At 34.0% G+C, this 27,601-nt stretch overlaps 1 protein-coding gene across 7 annotated transcripts in view; it reads left to right on the top strand.

The window, feature by feature from the left end:
• LOC123673750 (triple functional domain protein) overlaps positions 1–27,601 on the top strand; it is a 250,022-nt gene that overhangs the window by 60,129 nt on the left and 162,292 nt on the right. For 5 of the 7 annotated variants that reach the window (XM_045608400.1, XM_045608399.1, XM_045608402.1 and 2 more), the window contains exons 7-10: positions 2,262–2,708; positions 5,084–5,197; positions 7,175–7,375; positions 8,788–8,910. In XM_045608400.1, coding sequence (XP_045464356.1) covers positions 2,262–2,708; positions 5,084–5,197; positions 7,175–7,375; positions 8,788–8,910 — 885 coding nt within the window. Of the gene's footprint in view, positions 1–2,261; positions 2,709–5,083; positions 5,198–5,361; positions 5,446–7,174; positions 7,376–8,787; positions 8,911–27,601 lie in introns of all 7 variants that reach the window. The other 2 variants (XM_045608401.1, XM_045608403.1) reach the window with 1 other exon arrangement.

Here is a 27,601-nt window from a genome sequence, read left to right as displayed (position 1 = left end):
TTGGGTGAGACAGCCAGGTTTCTCGCTTGTTATTTACGATAGAGCCTTGCGGTTTTCACGTTCCTGTCCTACTTTTTCGTGAAACTCAAGTAGGTCTAATCAGATTCTGTATAACTTTTTCCGTTCAAAAGATACAGGGTGATTTTGGAAATTGATACTTTTCGGACCCCTTCTTTATCTCCGAAATTATAAGAAATAATGCTGAGCTGAAAACTACGTCTGAATCAGAATTCTGCGTAGAATCCAGTGGCGTACTCAATATTTTTTTTCGGGGTAAGGTTTTGAAGATTCAACACAAACCTATATTTTTTTTAATGGAACACCCTATATATCATTAATTCGTTGAATTCGGTATTTTTTTCCCTTCAAAATGATATATGATACTATGTAGGTAGGATGTTCAGAAATGTTAAAAAAACACTAAAACGTCAAATAATGATGATTTTTTTGTAAATGGGCTATGAATTTTCTATGTTTCAATAAGAGGATTATAACTTTCGATTTTTTAAAATAGTAGGTCATTGATGACACAAACATCCTTGTTGTTATTGTGGCTACTATGCATTTGGGAGCATTGTTTTATCAAGTAGGCATTGGAGGGAAAAAACCAATCTGATCTAACTGTCATCGCTATAAATTATTGTTATTATTATTGATTCTTCTTTTCTATGGAAAATCCATTACCCATTAACAAAAAATCATCATTATTTGATGTTTTAGTGTTTTTTTAACATTTCTGAACATCCTACCTACATAGTGTCATATATCATTTTGAAGGAAAAAAAATAACGAATACAACGAAGAAATGATACACATAGTGTTCCATTTAAAAAAACATAAGTTTGTGTTGAATCTTCTAAACCATACCCCGAAAAAAAATAATGAGTACGCCACTGGATTCTACGCAGAATTCTGATTCAGAAGTAGTTTTTACCTCAGCATTATTTCTAATAACTTCGGAGATAAAGAAGGGGTCCGAAAAGTATCAATTTCCAAAATCACCCTGTATCTTTTGAACCGAAACAGTTATGCACAATCTGATTAGACCAACTTGAGTTTCACGAAAAAGTAGGACAGGAACGTGAAAACCCCAAGGCTCTATTTTAAATAACAAGCGAGAAACCTGGCTGTCTCACCCAAAATGGGATGCACTGTACAGGGTGTTTTTAAGAGGATCATGAACTCGGACAACTCAAATTCATCAAAACTCAAGATTTTCAAATTAGAACCTATATTTTTTATTATTTCAGTCTATACTACGTCCATTATCTCATTGTTGGAGATTTTCCAGTCCCAATGGATGAAATTTTCAGATATTACAAAAATAAAACAACCTCATTAGAACATGAAAAATTACTTAAAAAATACATACTTGAATTGATAAAATAATCTTCGTATGTGATTGTTTACCAGATGAGTTTTTTATATATTCCGAAATTAAAATCTAGAAATGAACCAAGACTGATGTTGTAAAGGCTTTTCCAATAGAAATGAAAAGATTTAAAATTGCAACATTGTATCAAAATCATTGCTCATTTGCGAATACTGAAGACTCGACTCACTATTCGTCATAATGGTACCAAGTACGACTCAGTACTCGTCCTCTTGTATCATGCGAAAAAAAAATTACTTTCGAGTTTGTCTACAATACAAGGAAGAGTGAGTCCATGAATTCTTCTAATATTTCTCTGAGTTCACATTCACGAATTAACAGTGATTTCTATAAAACAATTCAATAATTTCTAAACGTTGTTGAAGTGTATATCTTTCCATGATTAAATGGCATAGTCTACTGAACATACGTGACAGAGCTATCATCATAACCATAGAAATTGTATCGTTTCTATTGGAAAACACTATACGAAGTGATCGCACTTTTGTGGCAAGGTGTCTTTATTTCGCAAAATTCAGAACAATCACCGAAAAATGAATTGAAATTGTTGCCAGCTGAAGTTACTTGAGAAACTCAGCTCATCGTTAAAATCGGTGCGATAAACATATCAGAGATAAAACTTTCCACCTTAATGCCAGAGCATAAAAAAGAGGCAATATTCAACCACATCTGCATGATCACTCCACGCATAGAACGCGCATCTGAATGTCAAATGAGCTTAGGATCGCCATTGTCGTTTCAAGGTTGATGGAAAATTTAATAAGCGTCCAATTCATTCCTAACATCTTCACCTTTCATAACAAACTACAGTGAAAGCCCAAATAATTTATCAAGATTATAGCTCATATAAGTGATTTTTTTGTTTCAGATGTTTGACTGGATCTGCCACAACCGCGATGTATTCTTAGTTAATTACGTCGAAATAGGCCACACCTACCAGTTGGCCAAGCAATTCCAAGAGGAACACCAACACTTCACCATGAGTTCCATGAACGTTTATGTCAACATAAATCGGATACTTACTGTGGCCAGTCGGCTCATAGAGGGCGGTCACTACGCAGCTGCTCACATAAGATCGGTGGCTGCTAGATTGGACAGAACCTGGAAAGACTTCGCTGCTGGACTGGATGAAAGAACTGCTGTTTTAGCATTATCTGTGATATTTCATCACAAGGCCGAGCAATATGTCGAAAATGTGCCATCTTGGAAATCTTCGTGTGAGAACATGAATATTCCGTCGGAAATTCTTGTATTGGAGAATTCCATTCATCAGCATCAGAATTTGTATGAATCTATGTGCCAAGCCTATACAGAGGTAATTATATTTCAGTTCTGCTGCTATCCACTATTGATCTCAGAGTAATAAAATTCATAGAGATGCCCACCCTTCTAATAGGTTCTTCAATAAGATGTTTCATTTTGATGTTAAAAAAACCAAGTATGTTTAAAGATAAATCAATAGATGTTTATTTCATTGTTAATAGGAAGGTATGCCATAAACGAAAAAAAAACAGCCAAATGGCTGTCACTTCTACGGTTGCTGCTCCATATCATGTTCATAAAATTTTCCACATTTTCGCACATTTGACACTGAATGTCGAAAATTTTACGAATTCCATCCCTTAAGTATTGAATTGATCGTGCAGCTTTGGCAACAAAAAAAGTCTCAAGGTGTTCAATCACAAGATCTGTGTGTACAATTCTGATGACCTCCGTCAGTGATCTTTCAATTCCAGCCAAAGAAAATCATTAATCATAGCTCGGTAGTGCAATCCATTCACCGTAACAGTGGCACCAGTTTCATTTCCGAATAAGTAAGGTCCAGTCACACCACCAGCCCAAAAACCGCACCAAACAATGATACGTTGGGAATGGAAGTCTTTCAAACTATCATTGTTGGATTTTCCGGGCCTCAATTGCGACAATTCTACTAATGAACTACCCTCCGTGATGAATATGGATCTTACCACTGTAGATCATTTTTCGATGAAAATCCTGATTATTATGATGCATTTCAAGGACCCAATCAGCGAAGATACAACGTTGATAGTTATCGACTCGCTTGAGTTCTTGTGTTAACTGAACTTTGAAAGGTCAAAGTGAATCGACAAACTAGGGTTTTCGTCAACACTACGGAAGCTATATTGTCAGTTGATCTTGAGCGGCGCACACGGTTCCGATTCTTCACATCACAAACTTGTCCCAACAGCTCAATTTTTTTCGCCAGTTTCACTATTGTTATCCGAGAAGATGCTTCACGAAGACCAAAAAGGGCTTTAGTTTTGCAAACTGCGACTGAAAAATTTTCACCATTTTTGTAGCGAATAACATTTTTGTAGCGAATTTTGACAATTTCAATGCTTTGTTGAAGCGTGTATCTTTAAATTTTTCAGTAATGGTGTAATTTATACTTGTCAAATGTCGAAACATGACAGGTTGAAAAGTGGTAGCTGACCTAATAGAAGGATAATCAAAATGGAACTTCTTATTGGAAAACCTTTTATTTTATTTCAAAATGAGGAATGGATATTATTGTATTATCACTTCCGTTTAATTTCACGAAAGAGTTTACTATTACTATTATACTCGAAATTTTTTCCTCAAATTTTTATTTATTTATTTTTTTATTTAATAATAGCGAATTATTTATTATAACATTTGTAAGTGATCCTTTTTCTTTATCATTAAAATATTCTTCAAGTAAATAAGATGTAAAAGCAAAATTGAATAAAAACTCTTACATATTTATCCTTAAGAGGGAACACCATCACGTGGCTACTCAGTTCAAAACGATATTAGAGATATTTCTTCTTACAAATGATTGATTTTTTTGAAGTTTTCACATTATTTTCTTCAACAATAATCTACATGGAATGTAAATATTGTTGACATGTACTTTGTACAAAGCTCTGATATATTCTCAAATTATTAGTGAAAAGAAACCTACCAAAAATTATTATAAGAGAGGTAAAACTAAGATGCATAGAATCTCTGGTGTGTATACTGATTCAATTTTGTTTCAGACTTTTTGAGAGACCCATCTGTTGCTTTGGTGTTCTGCTTCACCAGAGTTCTGTAAGGTGGCGCTTTTCAGAACTTTTCGAATTCCCGCTATATGCCTGGCGCCGTTTAAAAATGAAATACTGATTTTAGACTTTGCAAACTTTCACAATAAATTAAAATTTAGTTCCTATCGAATTTTTAATGAAATGAATGGAATATAATGACAAAGTTTAAAAGATTGTTACGTGCATAGAATATAAAATATTTATACTCAAAGGTCACGAGAGCCGAGAATCGAGAGAAATGTCAAATATAATCCCTCGGTATCAAGTAGGTATAAATCTGGAAAATCTCCTATTTTGTCTGAAAGTTTTACAGGTATAAGTAGACACACCAGGTTTTCTAGGTATCTTAGGTAAAACAATAATTTCGTGAAAGTCGTCGTACAGTGCTGTCCTCTACTTATTTGCTCCAAAAAAGGAAAGAAGATAAAATGAATATACAACTTCGTACACCGTACAATTTTTGGTCATCGCAGGAGCGCCAAAGGGGAAGTTATTAAAATGGGTACCTAAGTTTTACTGATACGCTAAAAGCCATGTGGTGGTAAATCCCTCTTAACACGTAAATTTTGATATTTATAGTTGATATAATTTTTTATGCATTTCGGAATCACCTTTCGAACAGGTCTACAATGCTTATCAGTCATTATTGAATGGTCTCGATGTGATGCTGCTGGTGTGCCATAACTCACCAACTCTAGTAGAAGGAGACTTGGACATCTCTGCAAAAATCCCAAACGTACGGACTAATGCTCTTAATTTTCAGATTGTCTCTTAAGGTGGCCTTGGGAACTTGACCTTCTTTCTCGATTTTGAATAAAATCACAATTAGTTTAATCTTTTATTAGTTCACTTTACAAAGTCATTATTTTTCTCTAACTTTTTGGTGTTGGTTGGTGCTAGGTGCATAGTACAAGTAAGAAACTTCTCTATCAATTGGATCATTTGGTTCAAGTCTGCAACCAGCCTGGAATGGAAAAGAAACATGTAAATATACATTTTGGATACTAATATTTATTCTAAGAAAAAATGAATTGTTTTGTCTTAGGAATAATATGAAAAATTATGTTTGTTAAGTTTTCATTAAAACTTTTTTTTTCATTTGATCGAGTAATGAAAAGCTTTGGCAGTCCAAAAATATTCTTGCATTTTTTGACACCTTCAGATACCTTAGACTTGAGTTTTGTATTTTACTACGATTTTCCTCAATACTCTATAGTTATTTTGAGAATGTATAGATTTATTCTCCTTAATTGCAAACTTAGAGCATTTAAATAACATTGAAATCTAAACAGATTGGACTGGTTCGAAATAATTCAATAAAATTGGATTTCAGTTAATATACAATTTTATTGGTAATAAAAACTTCGATGTTATAAAACTTGTTTTCCTCATGCAGATTGCTTCAATTAGAATAAAATTTATCAATGTAATCTTCACGATGCATTACTATTGAACAAAAATAAGTTAATCATATTGGAATGAACTCCACAGAAAATAACCGGGTAATTAATAATGACCAGAAATGCTTTCGTATATCAGACTTGATTGTTTATACTTTCAAGTGACGTCATCGACTACGTCAGTTTGCGTTAAATTGCATTTAAGCGGTCTATTTGAATTTTGGTTTTTGATTGCTATTATTTTCGAAAAATATTTATGCAAATTGAAAATAACCACTTCTTTATGTACACTGAATAATTTGAAAGGATTTGAAAAATAACCTATGTATTTATAGGATAATATCACTCAAAGATATATTGGATTCGGTCCTTACTAGCTGGAAATTTATTGCAAATAAAATAAAACAAAGAAATTTTCACAAATATTTTAAGTTCAGTCGACAATGTAGTCACAGCTTTGGCAAAACAATTGTTGTAGGCAATAAATAAAATATTAGTTTGAAATTAGTTTGTTTCATTTCACTCAAAGGAATTCTTGTTAAACTAGTAATTTACTTGTTTTTTAAAGATATTCATAAGACACTACACATCATTTTTTCTTCTCTAATAATATTAATAATGCCCTGAGTTGAATAACTCGAATCATGTCATATAATCCATTCAAATAATATTGTGTACCCAAAAAATTTCCTCAAAAAATGGTGCTTGAAATGAACTGATATCACAAACAGTCTTGAGAAATGCTTTGTTGCATGAAGTTTTCGTTCCTTTTTGAGCTATCATTTCGTCAAAATGCCTCTATTTTTAGAATTTTGAGTCTCAAACTGATGACCAATCCTTTCTGAATATTCTATTCTGTTCGTCCGCACTTCCTTGCCAAATTTCAAGCTGATTACGTCATCAGAAGCATAGAAAATTCAAGGAGAATAGAGAATATCGAAGATGACATGCCCAATTTTTCCGTAACTACAGATCGGGTTGAGATTTCAACATGTCTTTGAAAAATCAGTTTTTCAAATCACGTGCAATATTTCGTGTATATCGTTATCAGAACCATAGATAATTCAAGCAGAAAAAAAAATAGCCAAATTTTCCGTTACAAGAGATCTGATCTAGTTGGGATTTTGCAAATGAATACAAAATGACAATTTCAAGCTTCATGTAAAATTTCATGTTGACACATTTCTATCAGACCAACTGCACTTTTTCATTTGAGTAGATTATATGCTTGAGTACGTGCATGTTCAAACTGAAAGTACTATTTCTCGTGTTTTTTCTTTTTTTGTATATTTTATTCATTTCTTATTTTATAGCAGGGCGATGGGAAGTCAAATTACGAAAATCGACCTGGAGGAAATCCAGCTGCAGACTATAGTGAGGGTGCCAGTCATGTTCTTGCTGTTATCCATCAAATCCTCAATCATCATAGAACCTTAGAACAGAAGTGGCATGCCAAAAAAATCAAACTGCATCAGAGATTGGCTCTGCGGCTGTTCCAAGAGGATGTGAAACAGGTATTCTAATTCACTTGATTTTAGGTATATTAAAAGATCAGTAAAATAATACTATAGAACAAAGTGAGCCTAGCTCATACCATGGACTGTTATTCGAATAACTTTATTACATTGAACTGTGTACATAATCGAATATTGAAGGTTATCCCCTTTGATATTAATTTATGGGCGGTGTTCTGTCATCTCTGCTGTGGAACTTGGGTTGGATGGCCTAAGCTTGGCAGGCATATACCAATGCTGTAGTGGTAATTCTTAAGGGGCAAGCATGAAGACTGTTGAGTGAACAAATGCAAATAGCCTTGAACATCATTGACAAGTGTTCTTAGAAGGATCTACAAGATCCCAATAATCTCCTTCACCTGAAGGAGGATTTTGAGTTTTAATTATCTGATTCAAAATGACCAGAATTTGTAATGTTTCAGTGAATGTATATATCTGGGCATTGCACTAGACTAGATATTAAACATATCTGCTATCGAATTCTGCAATTGATAATCAGCGGCAAAATAGAAGGAAAGAGGGGTGTAGGAAGAAGGCAAGCCTCCTGGATCGGAAATATTCAAGAATGGACCGGAATAAGAAATGCAGGTCAACTTTTGCATATGGCACAGGATCGAGAAGCATTCTCAATGGTGATCGCCAACGTCGGACAAACCTGACAGGGCACATGAAGAACAAGACGGAGGGAACACACGGAGTAAACTCTCTCCAAGGTCAGATTAGCCATGGGAGCTTGCAAATGGCTTTTGGGAAGACTTGGGGGCTAAAATCGAAAATAGTGATGTGGATACATAGCGGTCGAACGTCTTATTGCCATCCCTACTTAGCATGGTGGACAAAAACTGACGAAGTCATAACACGCAATCAGTTGCAGAAATTGCAACGGCTTATATGCAGCTGGCAACAAGAATTCTATAGCGGCGATAGAGTTCATACGAAACTTGCCTCCTTACACTAACATGCAAGGAAATGCAGACTTCTAGATACAATTAAAATTTCTCGGAGTGGTAGTAAGCTTCTAACTGGAAATTGGGTGGGACATGTGAGGATACTGAATCAATCTGATTCAGGCGTCTTAGACAAAACCTTCGACCTAATGCCAACCACAACTTGCTTTCTTAACACCATTCAAGATCATCAGAGTGCTGTGGACTTCGTGAATCAATTGAATAATAAAATTCAATGATTAAAATAAGAGAGAGGCACATGGTTTAGGAATATTGTGGATATCTATGCCCTTGTGCTCTGATCCCTCTGTAGGCAGAAAGTTTGAATAGAGAAAAAATGAATGCAAATACATGCATAACGTTATAACAGATGTCCTCGAATTTGTATAGGAGTTTCCATATAAAAATTAATACCAGCCCAAGGATTCTTGTTCAATTTGTTGAAAAATAATTTCTGTGTTTCAGGTTTTGGATTGGCTTTCAAATCATGGTGAGGTGTTCATTAGCAAGAATACCGGTATCGGCAGAAATTTGCAGAAAGCGAGAGTTTACCAGAAGAGCCATGAACATTTTGAGAACGTTGCACAGGTAAGATTAATAATGAAATATTAAATATTTATCATGTTTGGATTCCGCCTTATGAACAAAATTTCGTCTACATGTCTTTGCATATCACTGAAATCAGATAAGACCAATATGATCATATAACCAATATAAAGATCATTGTTTTGATCTGTTACATTTTTAAATATGTCCCTCATGGTCACTTATGGTAAGAATTCTTTGTTGTTCACTTCCTCTCTTCGATGTAAGAGTGTTGAAATGTTACTTTCGTTTTATGTAGACTACTGGTATGACATCTACAGTTTTGGAAAAAAATCATAAACTTATTGCTACTGCGAATGATTCGTCTTGAAGTAGAAAATTGAATATTTCATAAACATTTACTGTCTTATATTAGGTAGTTCAGAAAATTTGCGATCGATGGATGGATATCTGGATGACATCTAGATTCTTTTCTGGATGGCGCAAATGAATGTTGATATATTTTCTCTACTACGTTATCTTACTAAGTGCACTTTATATAATGAAACTCATAGTTTTGATTAGTTGTATGTAACATGAACATACGATTGCATTGTGTATGGGTATCTGTTTTTTTCCTTCTTCACTTTAAAAGAGGAAGTAATGACAAATCGATAACTAGAAAAGTACAGAATATTTTTATTGAACTGTCGTTCAATAAATTTATTGCCTGATTTGTCTGAAGTTTCTTATGTTCTTCACTTCATCAGGTATACATACAGTTATATATATTCTGGGACTAGTAGTGCTTACAAATTTCTGAAAGAGTGTGTTTTGGCCTAGTCTTTTTGCATTTGTGATTTAATAATTTTATTCTGGTAAATAAATTTGAAACATTGAAAACATAGAATTGCTTCAACTGTTGAAAAAGAGCTGATCTGTTGAAAATCAAGGTTTTTATTTGATATTCGTGAGTATCGCCTCAAACAACTATTTCATAGGAAAGAATAGATTCGAACAAAGCTTTATATCTCATTTTCTGTATTTCTATTGGAAGGAATTCCCTCAATTCTCGAAAGGTGTATACAAATTTTCTTAATCATTAGGTTAAGTAGTGCGAATGATTGTCTCATATCAATGTGTCATTTGGATTAACCCTAGATGTTTTTTATTATCAGTTTTGCATTTTGCATGCTGATGACTAGTGGAAAAGTGGGCTTCCTGCATATGTGATGTTCTGAATTACCACTGTCTTCTGTATTTCAAATTTCTTTTTTCGAATTCTTTTTTCTCCTATTGTTTGAATCGAAATAGATTGTTTCGATCTTAATTGAATTCATCTTGATTATCCATTTATCGAAATACATCACTATTTTATCGACGCCCTTCAATAATTGTTTCTATAAAAAAATAAATTGCAGTATCGTTTGCGAACAAGGATGTCATTGTCTTCGATCTGAGATATGATAAGGGACCTATTACAGATCCTTGTGGTATACCTGATTCGAAATTTCTTGTTGTCGACTTCGCTCCTTGTAATCTGAACTTCCTGTTTGCTAGATACCAGTGCAATAGTCTCGCTAGTTTTGAGAATATGAGTTTTTTCATTTTATCGATCAATCCTTGTTGCCACATCTTGTCGAGAATACATGCCCAGCGAACAATTTTGAAATGAAGCATACCATAACTTCTGATTTTAGAACACCATTCGAATTCTTCTGAACCTAATCTGGTCTTCGAAAGTCAGAAATCCTGTAGTCAGAAAAAGTTTCCAGTTATTTTATGATTCAATAAGACGGGAATGAAAATTCTCCAGGACTAACAGTTACCCAGTTGGAAGGCGGAATAGCTGAAATTGTAATCGTATACTTGTCGAATTCGCTCGAAATTGGCTTCCAGGGAGTTCTATTGCAATTTTCTATTACGGACTAGTTGCCTCGTCAGGGCAGTTGAGTTGAAGTGATATTATTAGTAGTAGGTCTCGCGCGCTCAGGAAACAATTAATTAAAATTCTGCTAGTGTGAAATAATCAAGACGATGGTTCTTCACTCGCAGAGCACTGGATCTACAGGGTGGCCACTTTTTCAATGGGATTGTATTGGTAACTTTTAAACCATAAGAGTTAGAAGGTCGGTCAAATGGAGAAAAAGTTGCATGCATAGAAGCATTATCAAGCAGTTCAAACAAATCGAGATTATCAGGGCCGGTTATTGAGATATCATAAGAGAAGTAAATTCTGTCATTTTGATTTTTCTTTTTTTCCCACTTTATTTCAAATATTATCAAAAAATGTTACAGGAATTTTTTATTCGACAGTAAATTGTTCTCAATTTGACGTAATCAGATTTCGTATCCAACGTTTCGTGCTCTCTGGGCCACCCTCAACCTCATTTTTTTCAATACGGACCTGTATATTTTATGACACTTTTCGAAATAACTTTTAACGCTGAATTCAACGATATATCATACAATGTCATTCAAAGTTGATTTTCAGGTGATTTTGGCCTTATCCAAATTTGTTTGGGTCGGATCTGTATTACATTTCGGTACCTTTAGTTTAATTAACAACAAGCAATACATTTCGATGAGAAAATCAACTCACTCATCTTGAACTAAATGGAACATATCAGAATCAAATCAAGAAACAAGTAATAATTATTTACATATTTCAATTCATAATAATTGAACGAATTATCATTTAATGAAAGAAAAATCGAATGATTATTCGAAAGTAAATGAAAATCAATGAAGTAAGTGTTCGAAATATCCACCATTTTGTAAAACGCACTTAACGGTTCTGGAACCCATACTTCTTAGACATTTGCTTATTTCGTCTTCTTGAATACCTTCCAATACATACTCAATCTTCTCGCGAGAAATCACTATTGTTGGATTTGTCATTTGTTCCAGAATCGAACTTTATTTTGATATCATCACGATATAAGTTTTGAAGGCTTGGTATTCAAATTTGAAATCATTGTATTCGCGTCTCTTGACTATTTTATTAACAGCAGTTTTTGATAAATTGCATTCATTACAGATCCGACCAAAGAAATTTGGATAAGGGTCAAAATCACTTGAAAATCAACTTTGAATGACATTGTATGATATATCGTTGAATTCAGCGTTAAAAGTTATTTCGAAAAGTGTCATAAAATATACAGGTCCGTATTGAAAAAAATGAGGTTGAGGGTGGCCCAGAGAGCACGAAACGTTGGATACGTAATCTGATTACGTCAAATTGAGAACAATTTACTGTCGAATAAAAAATTCCTGTAACATTTTTTGATAATATTTGAAATAAAGTGGGAAAAAAAGAAAAATCAAAATGACAGAATTTACTTTTCTTATGATATCTCAATAACCGGCCCTGATAATCTCGATTTGTTTGAACTGCTTGATAATGCTTCTATGCATGCAACTTTTTCTCCATTTGACTGACCTTCTAACTCTTAAGGTTTAAAAGTTACCAATACAATCCCATTGAAAAAGTGGCCACCCTGTATACCGAATACGAGAAAACATGTGACACATGACGAGAAAATGCTTCCTCGGAAATTTTCATTCTGTACGAAATACATTTCAATCAATTAAGACGCGGATAATAATTGAGATGATTAATGTTTTCAGTTGAACCAGCAATTGTAGATATGAAGAGAATATTGTGAACGAATATATGATATTTTACATAATTCAAAACATTAGTATTATGTAATCGTTTTAGGCAATTACACCCGTAAACATAACAATACACATTTAATTTCGACATGTAGTGAATTATGTTCTTCATGAACAATTAGATAAAATTAAACAATATAGAGTAACAAACTGAAAACCGAATTGTTGGGAGCAACCGTTAATAAGCGAGCAATATAACCTCCGTTAGTCATTTTGGGTTATGTAAATATCTGTCATCAGAATGTATGTAATTGAATCACCAAATATCCGGAAAGTCAACAAAATTGAATGGAAAACATCTTCTACGATTTTTACATAATTTTTCGTCATTTGATGTTTTCATAGCATGTTATTTGCAGGTTGATTCAGTATTTATATATTGTAAAGGGTTTGCCAATAAAAGGTTTCATTTTGATGTAATAAAAACGAGTATATTTCAAGAGAAATCAGTGGATGTTTATATTATTGTTAAGAGGATGATATGCCCGAGAGTATGCCATCAACGATATCAGCCAAATAGACGCCACGGCTACGGTTGCAGCACCATATCCTTTTCATGAAATCACCAATTCGTAAATTTGCACCTGTCTTCGATTATTTCATGAATTACACCTTTAAAGTCTTGAATCGCTTGTGAAGCATATTTTACAGGGTCCCAAAGAAAAAAGTCTAAAGGTGTTGAATCACATGATCTCTGTGGTTAATTGTGATCACCTCTTCTAGAAATAACGAATACTTTTTTTTTGCAAAATTGTGATTGTTTCGTTGCTTGTGTGGCACGGAAAAATTTAAGTTGTTGGGACAAGTTAGTGATGTGAAGAATTGAAACAGTGTATGTCGCTCAAGAAAAGTGGTGACGAAAACACAGGTTTGTCAATTCCTTGTCGATCTTGGAATGAACATTCCAAAGCGACATTACACCGTATTTTGCATAAAGACTCAGGTTTGTAGGATTTTAAAGTTCAGTTAACACAAGAAATCAAGTCGGTTGATCACAGCAACGTCGTATCTTCGCTGATTGGTTCTTGAAATGTATCTAAATAATTTTCATTCATCTTCAATGATAAGGTACATTTTCCAAGAACTATTGTTGAAAAGCCTCAGTTTTGTCACTGGTTGATATGGTTTTTGGGCTGGTAATGTGATTGGGCCTTACTCATTCGAAAATGAGGCTGGTGCATCTGTTACGGTGGCTATTTATAATGATTTTTTTGGCGGGAATTGGAGAGTATTGATGTGGGCGAAGTTTATTTGCAACATGACGCTACTATGTGCAACAGAACTACACAAGCAACGAAAAAATCTCACTTCCTGGGCATGTTATTTCTCGAAGAGGCCACCAAGATCTTATGATTTAACACCTTTAGACTTTTTTCTTTGGGAGCACGTGAAAGATAAGTTCTATTTATGCCAATGCTCCACAATCGATTCAAGACCTTAAAGATGGAATTGGTGAAGTTATAGAGGACATACAGTCGCAAATGTGCGAGTTGGTCATGGAAAATTGTATGAAAAGGATATGGTGCTGCAATCATCGCCGTAGCGATTTGGTTTATATTGTTTTTCCTTCGTTAACGGCATACCTTCCTCTTTGCAATAAAATAAGCATCGGTTCCTTGGTGTTTCAGGAATAATTTTTATTTTCAATTCTGCAATCATAATGTTGATTCTTGAAAATGATGCAAAATGTTGGTGAAACGATTCCGTTTCAAACCACAACCAAGTATATTATTTTTAAACGTTTAGTGTATATGCAGAGTGAGTGTTACCGTATTCTTACTTTGTCAATTTTACTTTGGAATCGAGGACTTCAAATTAAGTTAATGAAAGTAAGCTCTATAATTTTTTATAGATTGTAGATGTACCTAAGTATTCCATAAATTATTCTGTGAATGATGGCGAAAAAAGGATTATGAGAATCAGGGAGGAATTTTTAGGATTTGTTCCTTCAGTAAAAACGGCTGTAGGATGATTTTGAAAAAGTTATAGTCAGCGAACTAGAAAAAAATGTGTCTACCACTCAAATGAGAGTATGAGAATACAGGGATACGATAATGCAAGTAATAAAAGTGGAAAGGACAAAGGTTTATATTTTTACCAATCCTAGAAAGAATGTTATTTGTTGTACGGGTTTGAAATAATTGTTGGAATTTTGTTATTGAAAATTTCCCTTATGTTATGATAAGGTGTAGTATGAAAAAAACATTATTTTTGCATGAAAAGCAAGGCTTTAATTACCATAATTAGAATGATCCGATTCAGTTAAAAAAATACGCTTCGTTTGATGACTTGTTGCCATTTTGAAGATAATATCAAAATGGTTCTCTCATATAAGCTCTCGTCCTTATTGGAAAAAATTGATACAGTCGTTTTTCACAAGCCTCTGTTGAAAAGAATTTTTCAACAGCAAAAATATTCGCCATGGACAGGAACAGATGGTAATCACTTGGTGCCAGGTCCGGACTATGAGGTGGATGCATAAGAACATCCCAACAAAGCTCCCGGAGCTTCTGATGTGTCACTATCAATGTTGTTTTGATATAACACGCAATTCCTCTCCTATTGGCCAAAGCTGGCCGCTTCTAGGCGATTGCTTCCTTCAGACGGCCCAATTATTGACAGTGAAGTTCCGAGTTAACAGTTGTGCCGCAAGAGAGCAGATCATAGTATATAATTCCTTACCAATCCCACCAAACACACAGCAAAATATTCCTGGCCGTCAATCTTGTCAATCTTAGCTTGGTCACCGTTTCTGCCGGCTCACCGCGTTTCGATCACAACCGTTTTCGCTTGACGTTGTCCACTTTTCATCACCAGTCACTAACCGCTTGAAAAATGGGTCGCTTTTGTTGCGATTGGGCAGCGATTCGCAGATGGAAATTCGGTCTATGAGGTTTTTTGCGTTAACTCGTGTTGTACCCATACATCGAGCTTCTTCTTGATACCAGCCTTAAGGCAGCCACTCACGAGGCTCCCATAGTCGAGCGTTCGGATAATTTTACAGTCAGACAGCTCGGAACCCGGCCGCACGACTGTAAATCAGAGTATGAACTTGACTGCCCGACTGGAATCTCTTCGACGCTTGCTACCAAACGCTCGAAAAAACGCTTCGTGAGTGGCGGGCATTATGCAAATGGTTCCAAACGGTTTTTTTTTTGTGCAATCTTTAGCTTTTGAGCAATCGAAACAGTGTTTGCATGACGTTCGGACTCGACATTCGACTTGACTGTCGATTCTATCGACATGTTCGACAATTGGCCTTCCAGTGCGTGGTGCATCTTTGACATTCAAATTATCGGAACGGAATCGACAAAACCAAAATTGCGCGGGATTGGCTGTTACAGTATCTGGACCATAAACACTATTTACATTTTCAGACGCCTGGTTTGCATTTTCGCCTTTATCGAAGGAAAACTGTGGAGCATAGCTTATTTTCTTTTCAAACTAAATTGAGTTAACTAATCACAAAACTATCAGAGAGGTTTTTGTAGTACGAAATCTCATCTTCCTAACGCCTCTAATGGAACTCGATCGGCCTTGGAATAATAATGGATTTCTTTCTGCTTCACCTAATATCAACATTCTTCAAAGAGATGCGCTCATTATTTTTTTTGCATTCTTCAAAATTGTCTTCAGTTCGGCTGGCGACGGCTCTGGGCACTACAATCGCCCACCATCTCTCTACCGTGAACCGGGTGTCCCTTGAACTTGAACTCCGCCGGCGAACTTCCCCAATTGCATACCCGACCAGTCGTCAGTCGCTCTACCATACCCGCTCCGTCCGCAACGAACGGACAAATCTCGCGATCTCGATTAATCACCCTGGCCAAAATCGCAGCAGTCCGGACGGTTTGGCCTCGACTCCGGCGGCAGCTTCCGGGCGATGCTACGGCGCGCGCAAAGTCCGTTCGTCCTTCTGTTTTCGCGTCCGCAAACGCGCGCGAAACCGGGCCTCGTTGTCGGGCCACAGAGCAACAGTCCTCCTCGTTCCTCGACGGTGCGCTGCTGCGGTGGGCGAAGTAGCCGAAGAGATGCTCTTCAGACAAGACGGTCGCGAAGTGTACAATTTGGTGTTTACTGTTTAGTATTTTGAGTTTATTGTTTGTTTGTTTGTTCCGAGGAGTGAACAGGAGAGATTACTCAGAAGGATAATGTGAGTTTGAGGAAGATGTGATGATTTGGTAGCTGATAACATCCGCTGTTTTAACTGTATCTTATTTTAACGTTGGTCTCTGGATCTACGAAGGTTCGGGAGTGTTCGAAAAATAAGTCTGGTTTTTTTCTTTAGGAGCGTCTAAAATTCCTCTCAAAATCTGAGAGATACTTATTAATGAAATTTGTAGCGAAGGGTAAAATTATTTATGAAATGTATTCGAATATAATAGTCCAGTCAATATGTGTTTTTCACAGGAAATCTTTGGGCTAGTTTTCATTCCTTCGATTTTGAATGTTCTTTGAGTTGCTGAATCTGAATCTGAACATTGATAAAAAATTTTAAAAAAGGTAAAAAGATTTCATTTTTTGGAGGATTTAACTCGGAAAATATCAATTTTTCATGAATGACCTTTTCATACAAAAACAAAGGACATACAATTTCCTACAAATTTTTTCATTAAGGTTTTTTTGATTGATAAACCGTTCTGGCTCAAACGATACTAAGAATTGTGCGTATTTTATCTGTCTCTACAAAAACCCACTTTTTGCACTCCAAAATTTCTATTTATCATTAATGGCATATCTTCTACTCAATAATTTCTTCTACCAATACAATCCAGATGGGTTCAAACTATAAAGCCATCATTTTTTGGAAAAAAGCATTTTCAAAATCACTTTTTGGAATTTAGTTTATTTCTTTATATTGATTTGAATGTATAGGAATGTCATCCACGAAATATTGATATTTTACGAGTTCTATCAAAAAAACCACAAACCCCCAAAACTTTTCCGTGGGGAGGCCCTTGTAACCACAAATTGACTGGACTAAAAATAAAAATGAGAAAAACACTAACATTAAGTCAGGACACACAACTATATTTAGTGATAGGAATTTTTAATATAAAAACCAAATATAAAGCAAATGCATTACCATATTGAATGAAATTAATTCTTCCAGTAATTCACACAAAAATTACATGAATATTCAAAAATTCAAGATCCAATAACTAATTTACACACCAGCAAAATTAGGGGAACGGACAAAATCCCCACAAAGTTTGTACATAATTCATTTCCTCGCGGACCATTTGGCTCATTTTATCAATTTTCTTCAATTATAACCCGATTCTTCGGGAACTGTTTAAATACCGCCCTCAGTTACTTTGTTTTCTGTTATATACAGGGGTGAAAAAATTCAATGTGATCTTTCATTCAAAACACCTCGTAGAGTGAACTCAACTTGACTTTATATTCAAGCTACTTAACTTGTCTCGACTTGAAATCAAGTCAAGTTCAAGTCGAGTAGTCCTAGTTTGTCAATGTTAAGTCAAGTATTTATTTATCAAGTACTTGAAAAATCAAGTACTTCCTATCAAGCTACTTGATTTTTAGCAATTTTGCAGTGTGCACATCAGTAAAAAAAATGATGAAATGAGGAGGAACCTTGCAATAAACACTTTTATTCATTTAATCATATATACAAGAACCAAAAATATCAACTATTTCAAAATCGAAAAACACATTAAATCACTATGAAATATAACAAAATATAAAATAATATACTTAATATTGAGAAACCTCCAAGCACTATTTGATTACATCATTATCCCTCCAGGAGGCTTCCTATGGATTTTAGCCTAATCTACTGGGGTTTTTGTAACAGCCAGAGCAGCTCTGGAACAGGAGCTGAAAATGCTGGCTTTGATAAAAAATCTTTTGGCCATTTTAGCCAAGGAAAAACGTTTTCGTGCTTCTTCCACCATTCTCAAATATATTCAGACTGTACACAAGGTTCAGTCAGGAATTTGTCTATTTCATAACGCCAAGCCATTTCTTTCGCTCGATTTTCATGGGATTTATTGAATTTAGTAGATCGATGTCAAACTCACCTATGTATCCTTTGAAAATGATTATTTTGTCTAAACGCGCACGAGCTTGCAGAAATATACAAGGTGGTCCAGATTTTAGTTCAATAACTTTGGTGTCAGATAGAACAACTTTTTTGATGAAAAAACTTAATAAGAACATATATCCTTACATGCTTCGTTTTCAAAATACGGGAAGTCAAAGTTTGAAAAAAAATCAATTTTTACTCACAAAATTATTCTATCTTTGAAATCAACACTATTTTATCAAAAAAAAAAGGTTTCTTGAATTTATTTCATAGAATGAACACTATTCGAAAAAATCTACAAAAATAAATTTTTCTAATTTTCCTAATTAGTGATAAATAAAAGTACAAAAATGGGCATAGTATTATAACACTTTCAGATGACATTTGATGAACATTTCAGAAAGAACATTTATTGGAAATTCAAACAATAAAAAATATTTAGAAAAATGTGAGCCATTTCTTTCAACACACACCTCGCACCGACGCGAAAAATTTTGAATTTGCTAAATTAGTAACCATAATTCATTTTCGTAGACAGTGTTTGGTTTATACTCGATTTTCACTGTACATTTTAAGCAAGAAATTGACGATACTTTTTTTTCAGTAAAACATTGTTGATTTCAGAAATGAAATAATTTTTTCCAAAAAAAGATAGATTTTCAATAAAAAAATGATCATCGCACCTCTATATCTACGCCACTGGATAATTTTGGCAGGATACACTAACCTTATTCGAAACATTACATTATCTATACTTCAATTCCTAAAAATTAAAACAATGAATGTAATAATACTAGAGTTATAAATAAAACACTGATTCCCGTACACTGACTCGTGCATATGAAGCTCAAGTAATATCAAGTCAAGCAGTGAATATCTCAAAGCAAGTCAAGTTCTGCATATCTTTACCATAGTTATCTCATTATATAAACATGACATAATTCAATTTATTTTTTGATATTTGCGCTGAAAAAATGACTCTTTTCGACTTAAAAGCCTGCGGAAAATGGTTGAAAGCTCACGCTTGTAAAACATTTTTTCCCTAAAATTTATATACATTTATACTTTTGAAATCTCATTGACTTTAACTAGTTACTAAAAGTAAAATATTTTACAATTAGTGATGAAAAGTAAATTTTACAATTAATTGCGAAAGATGCAAAATAATTGTACGAATAAACTTCTCAAAATATCTCTTTATCGTCATTGAATTTGGTGTACTAAATATGATAAAGATTTCAATTCATTCACGCGAAGAAAAAAATATTTATATATATTAATGGTATTAATGATACGTGAATAATATTCAGTTCATAATTGATATCTATAGAAATAATAAACCTAGTAGATCGCTTACTGATTCAATATGACTTGCATCTTTTATATCAGTAATAATTTTCAAAAAGAACACAAATTTATACAACTAGAATTCATCTTATGACGCCTATTACATTATTAACGAACTGTTTCGTGAAATACTCGAAAACGTCCTCTGGCAAGCTATGAAGTGTCTGATATCGATCTCTACTCTTATCTCAGAAGTTATATTGCAAATACAAGAACTGCCCAATCGAACGCATCTTGAAGTAGCCATTTGCATGGCAATACTCACTCGGCATAATAACCTCCACAATTCCAATCACGCCTCGAGAGCTCATCGAAAATTATATTGTGTCTCTTTTATTGCTCGTTGTTCTGGATGGTCGGGGAATATTGAGTATAAATTATGAATTATGTTTTACTCCGAAGTTGTCATTAAAACTGCACGCTCACGGTGGATAGCATTTATACAGTTATAGAGGAACGTAATCGCAATATTTGAGAGTTCAAGTAAGGACAGTACGTAAACCTTTCCGTTTACGCTAACGTTTACGGATTGTTTTATATACAGGGTGAGTCCTTGAGTTGTACATGTATTCAAACAAAAAATTCCTGTGGTAAAAAAAAAAAAATTCTTTATATTTTTCTTCGATTGGGCTCGGTTGAAAAGATACAAGCTGTTGAAAATCCATTAAAAAATTTAATTTTTGGTTAGGTTACGTTAGGCCACTTCCAAAACCAATCTAGGACTGCGGTTCTCCACCTCCAGGGTATTGAGGACTGGAGGTAAAGCATCATCAAATTGTACGTCTTCGACAGCACCTTTAGCAGAGGTGACGGCTTCTACTGCCAAACCAAGTTCTACTGAAGAAAATTACTTCTGGAATTTCTTCACTATGTCAGTTATGCAGATATATGCAGATTCAAACAGAAAATTCCTGTAGTCAAAAAGAACAATTTTTTCCTTTGTAATTTTTTTCGATTAGGCTCGGTTGAAAAGATACAGAAAAAAAAGTAAATGTTTGAAATCCAAGAAAAAAACTTCAAGCTATATCGCGTAGATAATTTTATAGAAGGAAATGATTTTCGGAATATAGATTTTCATTGATGTGATGAATCTTCTCCGAACATAACATTCCATCCACAACATTGTGTTCATTATGTCTATTATATCATATAAAAATATCTGAAATTCCACAACTCTTAAAAAGTAAGTTGAACACTAATTAGTGAAGATCTGACCATTTCGAAAAATGAAAGAATTCCTCATATTTTCTCGTATAATGTGCCGTATTCTAGTACCTTATTTATTCTTCAAAAAAAAATATATATATCTGTGATATTGAAAAAATTGGATACTTTGGCTGAATGTTGAAAATACCCACATACATGAATATTTTCTATGTTATCCCGTTTAAAAATTAAGAACTGAAACGCAGGATATTTTTAGGAATTTTAGTTAGGTAAGGGGACTAGACGACTTGTTCGAATCCTCATCTGTTCAAGCCTCAGTTCGAGCAAATTTCCAAACCATTTTTTGAGTATTGCTTCGGGCGAATTACATTTAGATCTCAGAGTAATAAACATAGTAATTTTCAGTAAGTGAATTTTGTCTCCAACATGAATATAAAATTTGACGTAAGGGGCGCGGAAATGAAAATATATCAGTGACATTTCACTCCATTCGCGTGTTTCTCCACAAAGAACACATTTCTATGTCCCATAGTGTTTCATATTAACTCCAAATGTATTGGGATAAATACCTAATTATATCCGGAATAAAAAAAAAATTGTTGTTTTTTGAATTTCTGATGGCCTAATAGGTGCCAAATCTTGGATTTCAGCGGGTATCTACAGAAAATAGTGAATATTCTGTTTACTTTAAATTCGACAATTAGGAAGAATATCGGGCTCCAAATATTCAAATTTGCATACCTATTCAATTGGAAATCACTCAATAAATATATCTCATTTATTTATTTATTTATAAATAAATAAAAAAATAAATAAAATTGTGGATTTGAAAATATATCACAATCCGACAACGTAATCTAACCATGTTGGGGACATGTAAAAATTGCGTATATTTCTTTATCTATACTTATTACACTATGATTTAGATTTATCTTGTCATTCTGAAGGGAATTTTTTGGCATTATAGTGTTCTGTGTTTGTTAACTTGGCAACGTTCAAAGTTGAATATCTTTTATTTATATGAAAATAAAAAGTTAAATGAGTAATTCTTGTCCCGAATGAAAGAAACAAACATAATAAATGATTGGAGATGAATAGCGAAGCTAATATGGGGGTTGCCAGCTGAATTCGAATTTATTATCGAAAATGAAATAGAAATCAAAATGAGAATATTCAATATTTATCGTTAACGAAATTGTGATAACTCTTTTAATGTAAATTCTACGTCGTTGATCTAATGGTAGAGAGAAATGCATTTATGGTGGTTTTTCTAATGTAGCAGCTCATTTCGAAGATTAAAATAGTTATTTATAATACAAGTGCAGAAGGCATTGATATTCTTCCACGAGTTCAAAATTCAAAAACGAGCCACGAAGTGGCGAGTTTTGGAATGAACGAGTGGTAGAATGAGCCTTCTGTACGAGTATTATACATTATTTTCTCTAATTCATTGCATTTTCATTTATATTAATGAAATATTTCCATAAATATAATTTAGTGATTTTTGCATGGAAAAATGTTGGTTGGCAGAACTGTTTTCTTTAAGGCAAATTGATGAATTGACAGATAAAGCCGTGGCGGAAAGTTCGGAGTACCAACATAGAATAATAAAATATAACAATGAAAACTGTGCGTTTCTGATATATTCTCGCACGATTTTGTTCTACAAGATGTGGAAGAATGAACGGAATAACCACAGAATTAGAGAATAGTATATTCTAAAACAAGTTGCAGAATGGGCTTCTATTCCAACACGAATGCGAAATTCAAAACGAGCGACGAAGGAGCGAGTTTTGGAACGCATAAGTGTTGGAATTGCCTTCTGCAACGAGTATTAGACGATATTTTCTCTATTTCAGTCAAGTTTTGTGAAATATTGAAGAAATTCAATGAAAAATTCGGATTCCATATCCTAGTGACTTTTGTATTGTATATTGGCAGTTGGTGTGACTGTTACTAAAATTGACAGATTACAGAATTTGAATATGAATCGTGCATTTCGAATTTTGAAATAATTTAAAATTACGCATTAAATTCGTGAATTATGTCTGACGAAATCGATTATACACCACCAGAATTAAGAGAAATTGCGAATAATGTTTCAAATCATTTCACCATATCCAAATTATATTATATTGACAATTCTTAACGTTTGTTGAAATTTGATAGGATTGGAAGTCAGTATAGACAACCACAAAACGAAAAATATATCTGAAAACGATGCTGTAATGAGTTCATTACAGCACTGTTTTTAGAACTGTAATGAGCTCATTACGATACTGAAATAGAGAAAGGTATATTTTATGCTTGGAAAAACATATGCTGAACTCCTGGGGTGGTATAGCTGATTATGAAAATTCAAAGGAATTATGTTTTAACTGATGTTCAAAGCTTTCAGAACTAAGTTTTTATGAAAAATACGGAATCATGTCGCTTGTGGAATACTTTAATTCCAAAGATCGATGAAAAATCGACAAACTTAGGTTTTCGTCAACACTAAAGGCTATAGTATAGCAGCAATATTATTGATTGTTCTTGAGCGACGCACACAGTTTCGATTCATAACATCACTAACTTATCCCAACAGTTCAAATTTTCCCACCAATTTCACTATTGCCGGCTGAGAAGGTGCTTCACAATGAACCAAAAGTGCTTTAGTTTTGCAATTTGTAACTGCAAAATTATCACCAATTTTTTCATGAATGTTAACAAATTCAATACGTTGTTGAAGCGTTCATCGTTTCATTTTTACTGGTGGCGTAGTTTTTACTTGTCAAATGTCAAAAGATCAAAGCTCCAAACGTGACAGCTGCCCAGATAGCTGGCTTTCAAATCCTTTATATTATCCTATAACGTTATAATGCAACAAACCAGTCGACGTTTTCTGTCCTTATTCACCAATGAAATTGTATTAGTATTAGATGTATGAAAGACGTATGAAGATAAGAAAATATTGACCAAAACATTAATATCGAAATTAAACGAAACTCGGATCCACTGTACCCATTTAAAACTACTGCCCGGAGCGGAAAACATCCCTGAATTTCTGCCGGTTATTTGCAGAGCTCATAAGAATGGAGTTTCCGAGGAGAAACAAATATTGAATGTTCACTCCAGTTCAAACACCGCGTCTCATATCGTACGAGAAGAGGATTGCAAACAGCGTTCTTCGATTCGTTAATCGATGGCTCCTGCTCCTCAAAATGAAGGTTTGTTGGATCTCAGGTTTTTGAGCGCTCTTCTCCGAAGCGATCGCTCTAGTATTTCGTCACAATATCTGTAATTTTCAGCCAGGAACGGTTTCGTCCGTATACACGATAACTTTTGTATGAAAGGATCAAGAAACTAGAAAGGACCAGACAGCAGCCTATTCGAAAAATTATCATCAGATTATTTATCTGAATTTTCTGTAATATTTTTAGATTGGTTTTTAATGAAAATTATTGTTAGATTCGGGGTGAGTCAAACATTATTCAAAATGAAATTCGTTTAGTTCATAATTCACCTTGTAATTAAACCAGTCGTCCTTGGAATTCTCCAATTTTTTTCTCTCAGTTCGAGTAGGTACACTTGTATAATATAATGTCAAACAGTATTGGCTTTGCTATGACCAGTTTTTGAGATACACAGGGTAAAATATTGAGAGACCGTTATTACAAAAGTTGTCAGAAAGTTGTACACAATAAAAATTTCATACACAGTAGCGGTAAGAGATACGTTGGCATTTACTTATTGTTATTTTGTCATTGTACAGGGTGGGCAAATAAGCGAGGTAAGCGGCTATATCTCAGGATCCACTCATCGTAGAGACTTGCGGTAAAAAATTTTACCACTAAAGTAAACAAAAAAACACACTGGAAATTGTTTTGAAGTTCATACCCCTACCTCTAGGGGGCGTAATAGCTATCGTCGAATAGAAAAATAAATTTTACTCGAAAATGTTTCATATGAAGTTGAAGAAAAAATATCATCACTGCAATCCTTGTAAAATTCTCTATCTTTTTGAATTGTCACTTTCTATTTTACTTTATCAAATAAGGGTAGGTTAAAGGGAGAAATCTGACTGATTGAAGTGCCTGTAACTTCAGTTTGGCTCAACATTTTTGAGCAAATTAGATCTCGTCTGAAAGATTGAAAGATAATATCTTGTTGATTGAGGACAAAATATACTCATGATAAATTTGTTTTTGCTGCTTTCGATAGGAGGCGCTAAGTCATAAGTTCATTGTTTTGTTCTTTTAACTTCGAAATTTCAAATGTAATGATAGGATTTTCTTAACAGAAACAGAAATTCCATCAAATTTGCATGAAAAAACCTGCAGGTCGCAAAGCGGTAGTTTCAGGCGTTCTGAAGTTATGGCCGAAAGAAGATGTTCTTCAACTGATGCACGGCGAAAAACCAAATTGCGTCTTTAAGTTCTGACAGAAACGGAAATCCCGCCGAAAAAAGATATTATTCAACTGATGCACTGAAAAACCAAACTCCAGAACGCCTGAAGCTATCGCTTTGCGACCTTTTGGTTCTTTCATACAAATTTGATGGGATTTCTGTTTTCTGACTTCTGACTTAGCGCTTCCTATCGAAAGCAGCAAAAACAAATTTATGATGAGTACATTTTGTCCTCAATCAACAAGATATTATCTTTCAGACGAGATCTAATTTGCTAAAAAATGTTGAGCCAAACTGAAGTTACAGGCACTTCAATCAGTCAGATTTCTCCCTTTCACCTACCCTTATTTGATGTCGTAAAATCGAAGAAGAATGAAGATTTTTTTTCTTCGAGTCTTATAGTTCTTGAGATGGTCTCATTGTACAATGACAAAATAACAATAAGTAAACGCCAACGTGTCTCTTACCGTTACACTGTATGTAATTTTCATTGTATACAACTTTTTGACAACTTTTGTAATACGGTCGCCCTCTTAATATATTACCTTATGTATCTCAAAAACTGGTCTCAGTAAAGCCAATACTGTTTGACATTATAATAGTGTACTCGAATTAAGAGTAATGACAAAAATTGGAAAATTTCACGGATGACTTCTTTCATTACAGGGTGAATTATAAATTGAACTAATTTCATTCTGAATAATGTTTGACTCACCATGAATCCAACAAGAATTTTCATTTAAAATCAGTCTTTTATTACCTTATGGCTAAGCAACATTTGTAGCGCAAAAGTGTTTCATTCAAGATGTTTTCTACGAAAAATGTTACTTTAAAGATATGCCATTTCCGAATTTCGACACCCTGTATCTCGAAAACTAGCCATAGGATTGAGTTGTGCTCATTAGTTTCTTATTCAGTAGATCATATTCCATAATATACGAAAAATTCATCAAAATCAAGCGGTGACACATTTTTCCATCAAGCTGCTGCCTGGTCCTTTGCTATAGGATTATTTCACCTTTGGCGAAGATGATGTAAATGTAACACACACCGAAATTATAGAATTCAGGTATGAACATTACATGAAAAATATCCAGTATTTCTTAAGGATTTCAAAAAGGCGGAAAATATAGAGAGTGATAAATTTGAAATATCAAAGTTAATTATTATTCCGTAAAAAGGAAAGATCCGACAACAATGTAAATACCACCATAATACGGCCATATGGCAAGATCCTTGGAGACCAAAATCTTTAAAAATCGTGAGATCCGTTGTCGAGATAAATGAGGCGTTCCATACTAAAAACTCACTCTGTACGTAAGGATAAACCATTGCAATTTTAAGGTAACATTTTCTTCTGCAAAATTATGGGTAATTTCAAGCTAAGGCGCAATTATAACCGAAAATGTTGTCAATACATTTCGCCTATTGCCATAGAAATATGAAGACTTCTCCCAGATATTCCTGTTTGTTTGAAGAGTTCAATCCTATGATAATGAAAGTACATCCAGATTATTATCTATGAACATTCTCGACCATCATAAACGAAAAGAAACAACCAGATCTTCTTAGGTAGGGATACACAAGACAAGTTGTAGACGCCTCGATGAAAAAAATGTTCTCATTTAATACTAGTCAGTTGAACAAATTAAATATCTTTATGCAAATTGAGTATATCAGAACTAGTTTCGAGATCTTGGGTATCAGATGTTTTTCTACTCATTATATGATTTTAACACTTCTAACAACGATTCTAAGCCGATTTCTCTAGCGGAATATGCAAGAATTCTTGGAAATTGAACACAACTGTGGAATTGGCATGTGCGTGATAGATTTAGAGTCAGCTTTGAATAATATCATCGGAAATATTAAGAAAATTTGAAAATAAATACTCCTTAAAGTGCATTTGCACAGATACACTTATAATTTTGAGGAGAACTAAAGGTTTGAAAAATCAAAAAGACTGAAAATATGATAAAAATGAATTGTGAAAAACAAAGCAATCATGATTCTATCACAATAATTTATTTTCTTCTCATACTCCTAGGTATAAATAATCATTTGAATATACAGAATATACATTTAATAAACGTGTGCCCGCGAACACTTTCTTTCTGAGATAC

The sequence above is a fragment of the Harmonia axyridis genome, chromosome 2 (genome assembly GCF_914767665.1).
Source record: "Harmonia axyridis chromosome 2, icHarAxyr1.1, whole genome shotgun sequence".
In the NCBI taxonomy this organism is placed as follows: Eukaryota; Metazoa; Arthropoda; class Insecta; order Coleoptera; family Coccinellidae; genus Harmonia; species Harmonia axyridis.
This window is presented reverse-complemented; position numbering and strand designations above follow the sequence as displayed.